Source organism: Natator depressus, chromosome 11 (assembly GCF_965152275.1).
Source record: "Natator depressus isolate rNatDep1 chromosome 11, rNatDep2.hap1, whole genome shotgun sequence".
NCBI classification, from domain to species: domain Eukaryota; kingdom Metazoa; phylum Chordata; order Testudines; family Cheloniidae; genus Natator; species Natator depressus.
This window is the reverse complement of record NC_134244.1, coordinates 49,422,543-49,431,892: the sequence shown is the minus strand read 5'-3', so window position 1 is coordinate 49,431,892 and position 9,350 is coordinate 49,422,543. Positions and strand designations below refer to the sequence as shown.

General features: G+C 40.5%; 1 protein-coding gene across 1 annotated transcript in view; it reads left to right on the top strand.

The window, feature by feature from the left end:
- Positions 1-1,919: 1,919 nt before the first annotated feature.
- ZSWIM2 (zinc finger SWIM-type containing 2) overlaps positions 1,920-9,350 on the top strand; it is a 50,866-nt gene continuing 43,435 nt past the window's right edge. The window contains 1 exon segment of the mRNA XM_074967292.1: positions 1,920-1,987. Coding sequence (XP_074823393.1) covers positions 1,920-1,987 — 68 coding nt within the window.

The following is a 9,350-nucleotide window of genomic DNA, read 5'->3' as shown; positions in this document are numbered from 1 at the left end:
GGTGATCTTCCAGAAAACACCATCCTAGCCACTATGGATGTAGAAGCCCTCTACACCAACATTCCACACAAAGATGGATTACAAGCCGTCAGAAACAGTATCCCCGATAATGTCACGGCAAACCTGGTGGCTGAACTTTGTGACTTTGTCCTCACCCACAACTATTTCACATCTGGGGACAATGTATACCTTCAAGTCAGCGGCACTGCTATGGGTACCCGCATGGCCCCACAGTATGCCAACATTTTTTGGCTGACTTAAAACAACGCTTCTTCAGCTCTCGTCCCCTAATGTCCCTACTCACGCTACATTGATGACATCTTCATCATCTGGACCCATGGAAAAGAAGTCCTTGAGGAATTCCACCACGATTTCCACAATTTCCATCCCACCATCAACCGCAGCCTGGACCAGTCCACACAAGAGATCCACTTCCTGGACACTACAGTGCTAATAAGCGATGATCACATAAACACCACCCTATACCAGAAACCTGCTGACCGCTATACTTACCTACATGCCTCCAGCGTTCATCCAGACCACACCACACGATCCATTGTTAGTCTCTAATGTGCCACAAGTACTCCTCGTTCTTATTCAAAGTATGTGTTTCTCACACTCTAAGGGTGTGTGCGCCCTACAAGAATAATACATGAGTAAGCAAGTGCCAGAAATGGCACCACAAATCCCTTTCTCACACAATTTCAATGGTAGTAAGGAAAATATGGCTTATGCCAGTGTATCTAACATCTGAATTTTAAACTGACAGAAGCGTTATGCACCTGTAACCTGATTATCGATGCTGGTTTCCAATAATAAAAGCAGGTGATGAGATTTGCTACAAAATCATTAATTTAGCAAAGTGTTGACTGTGTTTTCACAGTGAAGCATCCAATTACAGTGATTGATAAAATTTTCTGTGGGAATGGTTCACTGTAAACAATATCCTTACAATAGATCCATTAGAAAATGTAAGTTGCTCCAAAAAGAGTGCTACTTAAGGTGTATTAAATTATAGCTTTTAAATAGCATATGATGTTTACTTAATTAGAGTTAAATTTGCAAAAAGATGTGGGTTTCCACCTGCTGGTTTCCAACTGGTGGTGTGTAAAAGCAAGGAAACTACTGCATGAGAGCCCTAATCCTATTGAGAAATCCTAAGTGGGGGAACTGAAACAAACTGGCAGACTTGGAGGGATAGCCCTTTATTTAAGGACAAAACTGAATATCTAAACCTAATTAATAATGTGCAGTGTTTACATATATAAATAAATATTGTGGCAAAAGTAGCATGAACAATACCTAACAACTTGTTACTTATTTGGACTTGTCTACACTCAAAAGTGAATTTGAAGTGCAACCCCTATTCCAGAGTAACTCCATTTCTAGGTAAGCCCTTAGAGATACTGTTGTCTTTAGAGAAATAAAAAATACAAAGGGAATTTTTAAGCCTTCTTTGTTATACATGGTATGATTGATTATTTTAACAACATAACCAAAGAAAACTGAAAAAGCTATGCTAGGAGAAATTGTTTCATACAGACATGCATTTATCCCCGCTGGAGTCTACTGCACTTCATGCATGTTCATTGACTATCCTGCTTTAATTTAGGTCATTCGCACAGAATCAGTTTGTGCAATGTACATTGTGCCCCTTGGACTATACAGTTCGTGTTTTGCTGGAATCATGCTCCCATAGGGCATTTAAGATCACATGGGATAAACTGTTAAATGTCATCAATGCAAATTATTAGCATTGTGGTATTGTAAACAGTGTCTCAAAAGCTAACCAACCCAGACCTCATTAAAAATTGCTCAAGTATCCAATTCACAAGGGTCAGCACTGCTCATATTGGAATGTATCAAACACCCAGATTTTTCCCATTGACGGTGGATGGATTACATGAGACCAAGACGGCATGTTGCCTAATACTACCCGTCTGCATGTGTTTTACTGGCGATTCAACATCAAGAAACTAACAGAATGGTAGGGGGAATATCTCATGGGACAGCTCTGTCAGTTTTACTTATGCTAAATTGCACCTTGTCCCACTGAAATCAATGGGACTATTCACAGGGTAAAACTATTGCAGCAGGCAAAAAAGGCCCTCAACTCACTACATTAAAAAGATCAAATTGGTCAAAATGAGTGACATGAGCACACACATTTCAGGAGATAGAGAAGAAAGAAATTGCCCTTCCTTCTTTTAAGTTTGGAATTAGTTTAATCTTTTAGATAATCAGGAAAAAAATCATCATTGTGAGGAAGATTTTGCAAAATAAGTATTTTCTGCCTGAAATTTAGCACCTGTTTCCTTGGGCTCATGAGCTGACTTCTCAGCAGGAGAGCAAAAAGCAAAAGTACATTATTTGAACAGATGACGTATGGTGCGAAGAGTTTATGATGGGAAGACTGTGACCTAGAGGCACTTTATATGTTGGCAGCTGTTTTAAAAGCTTGCACAAATTCAAAGGGCATAGAAGTCCTTTATTACATCACAATAGAGACACTGAACTTGCCAATACATTAAAAAAGATACAAAGGTTCTATTTGGTGCATTAAATAACTGCATCATCTATTTCAGAGACTTAGTTTGAAATATTACTTTGAAATATTCTCATTTATCTGGGTGTCCATTCTTACGAACAATATCTCCCTGCCTAGATGAATTAAGTTTTATTAATTGCTCAGATAAATATACTTTGTTTCAGTCCAGGTGACATGAAGATCAAGCACAACAAATAGCTAGCCAGCAAGAGACATATGGTATTGTACAAAACCAGTCTTGTATTGTAGATTACACATACTCAACAGTTTTACACTGCAGGTCATACAAAGCCACAAAATCCGTGGTGTAAAATGTCCACTCCAACTTTAGTTATTTCCTAAAGAAATTTCATTGCTGAAAAGGAATCTATAGCAAAATCTTCACCGGACTCCACTTCAATTAAAATTTTAAGTGAAAATGTTGCTGGATTTAGAAAGAGGGAGAAAGAGCGCGTCCCCATTTTAACACAGAGTTAACGGTGCCAAGAGGAAGAAGACTTAGAATTCCAGTATTTCTAGTAATGTGATAGTTTTTTAGAGTAGAAGCAATAATACCATGCCACAGATCCTCACTGTGTCATTCAGATTTTAAACATAAACCACAGTGGGTACATATTTTAATAAGCAAAAGCTATATGGAGTTATGCAAGTGTGGGAAAAAGACAAGTGTGGGAAAATACAAAGGAGATGGTTAATGAAACTTGTGTTGACCTTTGTTCAACATTCCCAGAAGCTAATACAGATTGAGCTGTAACTCATGAACTGTGGCAATGCTTTTATGATCCCCTGCATTGGATTTGTGAGCACTACTATACCCTTAAGAACAATAGTATGAGAGAATAAGGACATAGTCTCTCTAGTTCTCAACTAATTCTAAAACAAAATCAGTTAGAGAAGCATGGGCTCTTTTTACTAATGCTACATCCATAGATTTTTCAGTTTCTCCCTTTTTTTTTTTGTTTGAGGTTTTCAACAGAAAATCTAGATAAATTTAACAGAGCTTAAGAAAAAGAAACATTCCTTTTTAAGAGTTAAAAATGGACCTATGTAAAAACTATTCTTCATGAAGGATGCATCCTGTCTATTAGGGCTTCATGTACAGCGAGTTACCATTATTCTGAAATGATTCTTGCCTGACTTCATTCAGCATAGAGGGTGTTTTTTCTGAAGTAGACTTGTTGTTGCCTTGAGAACCACTTCTGTCTTCTAAAAGACCGTGCTTTTTTATTATTATCCTAGCAAAGCTTAGGTGCATGTAGCCTCTGAGAACATGTAAGCCATAAAATGAGAATCCAGAAAGATCACTCTCCAAAGCCTTTCAGTGGTAGATGGGAAAGAGCTTCAAGGGGCCCTTCTCAAGATTTACAAGGCTTGAATTGCTCCCAGACATACGCAACGTGGAACTTTTTTTTTTCTTTTCTGCTTTCTGAGCTTTACTGGACAAGTCCAACCTTGGTGATATTCCTGAGCAGTCATTGCACAATGTAAAACGCTACAAAAAATGTAAACAAAATGGCTTAAATAAACTCAGTGGATGGTTTTCTGAAAAGAGTTAAGGATTTAAGAAGCAGCACTTCAAAAAGCCATGAGTATGGCCATGATCTTCCCAAAAAGCCATGATCTTCCCAGAACCAGAAAGACCAGGAAGGTTTAAGTTGCCCCACAAACAGATACAGGACTTCAGCTGCTTAGCCTTTCTTATCCCACAACATTCACGACTGAGTTTAACTTGATCTTTGTAATCATGTAACCTCCACTAAATGGGGGACTATACTCCTCAGACCCCCATGCAAAGGAAACCATCCTCACACAAATCCCCCCCATACATCTATGAAAGAGGGCCTCAGCCAACTTTGCACTACAGTTCCATCTTTACTGAAGTCCTGTGAGGATGCTCCACAGGGGCTGGACCCACATGGTAGGAAGGGGTGGTGAGTGGATGAGCCAAGGACTCACATGGCCTCCTAACCCTCCGAAGCCTACAGCATTTACCAAAAAAGATCATGGGATTATATACCGTATGAGATTACATTAGTTCTACTGAGCCCTCTCTAATAGCACAGTTACTTTGGAGTCACTTTATCAGAAAACTGGAGGGGAGCTGCCACAGAGATGGCCCTGGCCTCCTGAAAACCCCCAGGAGTAAGGGGCAAGATCCTCAGTGGGTGTAAAATGTCATAGCTCCACTGACTTCAGTTGAACCACTGATGACATACAAATTAAGCATCTGTCCCTTGAGCTGAATCCTGTGGCCTGTTCCCCCATGGAATGATTGGAGGGGATGGGGGAAGGGATATCTGCAAGGGATCCTCACAGAGATTTCCTCCTCTGACTCCACTGCCATAGGTTTCACCAGGCAAGATGGAGGGTGATCATGCTCAGTAAACCTTGATACAGACACACAAGTTATTATTTTCTTATCATATGAGTGCAAAATACAAAATAAAAAGTAGGATAACATGGAATACAATGATACATATTATATATATCGTAAATACTCATTTTTCAAACTAATGATTCTTTAGAGTTTTGCCAGTTGTTTGGACCTGAGCATTTCAATGGGCAACTTTATCCTCTCTATTTAAAAATACAATCCTTTAATATCAAATCTAGAAGTGTTTTTGTATTTTTTTTTTTTAAAGAAAGGTTACCCTATATTGAAATGGAACATCAGCTTTTATAAATTACAAAGAACTCTGACTCCCTCTTGTGACTGAGGAACAGAAAGCGAACAGACCTTCAAGTTGAAGTTTGTTTCATAGAGTGTGCAGTATGTTATTCTTGCAAATGAGACTGCATTCAGAATGAGTCCCAAAAACCTTTTGCCCATTGGAACTAGAGAGAATTAATTCAGATTAACTACATTCCAAATGGTTTCTTCCAAACTTAATAGCAGAGATTCCAAGGGGAAATGGATCATACCGCAGGGACAATAATATTGTGTGTGTGTGTTCTATGTCTGAGTGCCTTTGCTTTAGGACCCATTGTGAATTTCACCTTGTCTTTATTCCTGAAACACTGTGTCTGAAGATAAATAGAATACTGACCATCAAGTACCATTCCACCAGCCAAGGATCAGAGATGTTCATCACACTATCTGCTACCCCTGCAGCACGTCCCCGGCCCGGGCCTCCAGAAAGCCCCTATGACCCCTATGCGAAGGTACAATGGAATGGGTGCTATAAAACTAACTTTCCTGGCTTTTTGTCATCCACACAGGGGAAATCCTCAGATGAACCTTTGGGGCCGCTTTAATGTCATTTTGTGCTGTTCTAGTGATGCAAAGTAACATTACGGGGCTGCCACATTATCAGGATGTCTCCCCAGGAACCAACTAATGGTAAGAACTGCAGCTTAATTTATGCAATTCCTCTTAGTTCCTCTTAGAATTTTCCAGCCTGTGTCAATTGACTATTTAATGTTTTTATCTTTAAAACAAACAAACAAAAAAAACCTCTAGCTTTTATACCTATGTTTACATATTAAACATGCAGAAATAGCTTGCTGAATACAAACAATGACCATTAACACTGCCTGGAATTTCCACAGTGCTGTGTGGGCCTGTCCTCAGCACATCCCTCCTACCCGCAGCCTTGACCCTGCACACGCCTTACACCTGGGTTTGCAAATGGGTCACTGGAAGGTAGCCTTATGGCTGTTTTCCACAGTGCTTCTCCTGGGGCATTTCTACCACAACTGAAACCAGGGCTTTTAGGGCCCCTTTATGTGGCATAAAGGGGCTGGATTGTATGCGTGGGTAAGTGGGGGAAGGATCTGTGGTGTCTGAGACTGACAATCCTATAATTACAGCAGAAAAGAGAAACTACTCCCCATTTTTTCAGATCATCAAGAACCATCATTTCCACAGTATTGGTGAAGTAATGAAATCTCTTTTCTTATCCATACCTGGCGTGACCTAGTTTGAGATGACGGATTCTTCCCTTATGTCTGGAGTGAGCTCGGCAAAGTCTTCAGTCAGAGATCTTTCCCAAATATTCCAAGAAATCCCCAGATAGAGAAGATGGCCACAGAGCCTACTGAGCCTCTTCAAAGGATTTTTCAGATGGCTGTCAGAATAAATAGATGGATTTAGTGTGGCCCACTTAGTGCTAACGAGAATCTGTGCAGAAAGGGACAATAATGATGTGCAACTATGCTGGAAAGAGCCACTTCCACAGTGAGCCCAATCCCTTCTTGGCACATGGAGGAAGTGACGACCTGGTCAAGCGGAGGGCAACCCCCAATCTGAAAGGGGAGTTTTACAATCATTAAGGAACATATACAGCATATTTATGTTACTAATGAAGTTCATTTGTTATGAGACCACAGTCAAGGTGCATCTGTCAAAGTGAGTGACTTTCCTGGTTTGGCCATCTCTGCCTTTCCCATGACTTTTCTGAAAGTTATGCGTCTGAAGCAAGTAATATCGCCCTGAGCAGAGGATGGTCCTCAAATGAATAGCATAAGAGGGGGAAAAAACACCTTCTCAAAGATGGTGTACATATAATGGGGCAAAACCTTCTGTCTTCTTAAATGATTGTGTCATTTCCTGCTATTCTCCTTATGGAAATATTTATTTTGTGACCTCAAATACCGGCTAACCAGGAGGCCTGATTCTTTGTAGAAATTTTCAATGTGCAGTTGAATAGAATATTATTTAGAATGAATTCTTGGGCAGTGCCCTTCCTGTCTAATGAGGAGTTGTTCTGCTGGGAAACTGCAAAGGCAAAAGATATATACAGGCTTTTATTAAAACAGGGTTTTTTCCTTTGTTTTTCTCAGATGCTACCAAGGACTAAAACAGCAAACTGTAGGGAAAGTGGCCATGACAGTGAAAGATGACATTCAGGCCCACTCAGACACTGAGATGTAGAAAATGCTGCGCCTTTTGGGACAAGAAAAAGTCAACAAAATAACAATACATTTTTACAACTATGCTACATTCCATTTGGTTGATAAGCAACACAGATGTAATATTTTTGCTGGTTTTCTGAAGCACCAGGAGGGCATTAATGAGTGCATAGTATTATAGTGGAAGCATTCGTGCATACCTCTGGTAAACTTCTAAAACACAAAAGGATAGATAGACTAAGGGATTTAAAATAATTAAATATCAATGGGGCCAGAAAGTGAGAGAGTGACTTTATAGCCCGGTTGTGAGGTCACTCACCTAGATTTTGGGAGCACAGGGTTCAATTCCATCGTCCAATCAATATTTAGTTACACAAAGTGGAGCAGCTTCAACAGGAAAGACTGAGAGGGACCCACCTAGCCTGAGGCTGAAGGGACTCACCTGGGACACGGAAGACCCAAGTTCAAGTCCCTGCTCCAAATCTGGCACAGTAGAGGTGTGAAAACAGGTCTTCCACATCCCAGGAGAGTGCCCGAACCACTGACCTATTGGCTATAATGGGGTGCAGTCTCTCTTTCCCTCTTGAGCACTTAACTCCAGAAGAGGATTCACAGCTGTGAATCTGAAGCAGAAGTAGTACCTCCCTCCAGCCCAGAGCTAGGCGCTTAACTACCTTTTGAGGTACCTCAACCCCTGTTGGTGGCTATCACATCATCTTGCAGGCACATGATTCAGTAAAGCAAAAAATAGGGACAGAAGAAATGTATCCTTAAGGAGTTGCTGTTCCCAAGCAGATCCATAGGCAGCCAAGAAAAATGTGTGTTTGTGTGGAGCTATGTAGTGGCACATCTGCTCATCACCACCTTAGTTTCTGCCAAGATGGAGAATCCAAATCGATTTAAAAAATGACAGGGGGGGCACTACAGGTGTCCCCATAAATTTTGAAACGTTGATGCAGGTTAATTCTCCTGCATGGTAGAAGACTGAAAGTCGTTTAAGAAAAGATGTTATACAAAATCCGATCTCTTCGGTATTATTCATGTATATTTACCTCCAAAAGTACTCTCTATCATTCCATTGACTCACAACACCCCTGACAAGATACATACCTCATCATTCAGCAGGGACTGCTGAGTCAGCTGGGGTATTCATGCTATTGCTGCTCTGCTCCAAGGCTTATGAAGGGTGAGAGCAGTTTTAAAATTCATGTGCGACTCCACAGGCCCCCAGATGATGGAGCTGCACCCCCTTTCCAGGTGGACTTACTGCCAGAATGGGCCCACAAGCCGGGTTGCACCAATGGAAGTGCACATATCCTCTGGAACAAATGAAGTCAGGGTGCATAATGATGCTGTTGTGGGTACACACCTGAAGCACATATGCAAATCTTCCCTTATCGCTAGATCTTTGTAAAGTACAGTCTCTTCTGAAACACAAAATAAGGCCTTCTCTATGTAATTATCAACTGAAGATTTTTTATTAACTCCTAGCATTTTCAACCATGCTATTGCCAGGCTGACAGCTTCAGAGGTAAAGAAAGAGTCTCACTACAGATGTGTGAATCACTGGTCTGGCTCTTATCAACACCCACTTTGACTGCATAGCAGGAAGATTTAATCTAATCATGGTAGCCGGCAAGCAGAGAACACAGAATCGTAATAAAAATATACTATTTTAGGGCCTGGGCACAGCAAAGGAACAAAACGAGGCGCCTGTTACAAGGAGACTCAAAATCTTTATCTGGGCTAACAGAATTAGCTGTGCCCTGAAGAACTAATCTACCTTTTAGTTTGCTGAAACACCTGCTACATAATACAAGAGGAACTCAGCAAAAGTGAATTAGTTTCATTATATGGTATGTCAATAAAGAGATTTTAATCACTTCAGTCTAATCAGAATTTCAAATTTGATTTCCGTCAAGAGGCATAAAAGAGCAATTCACAAACAAAC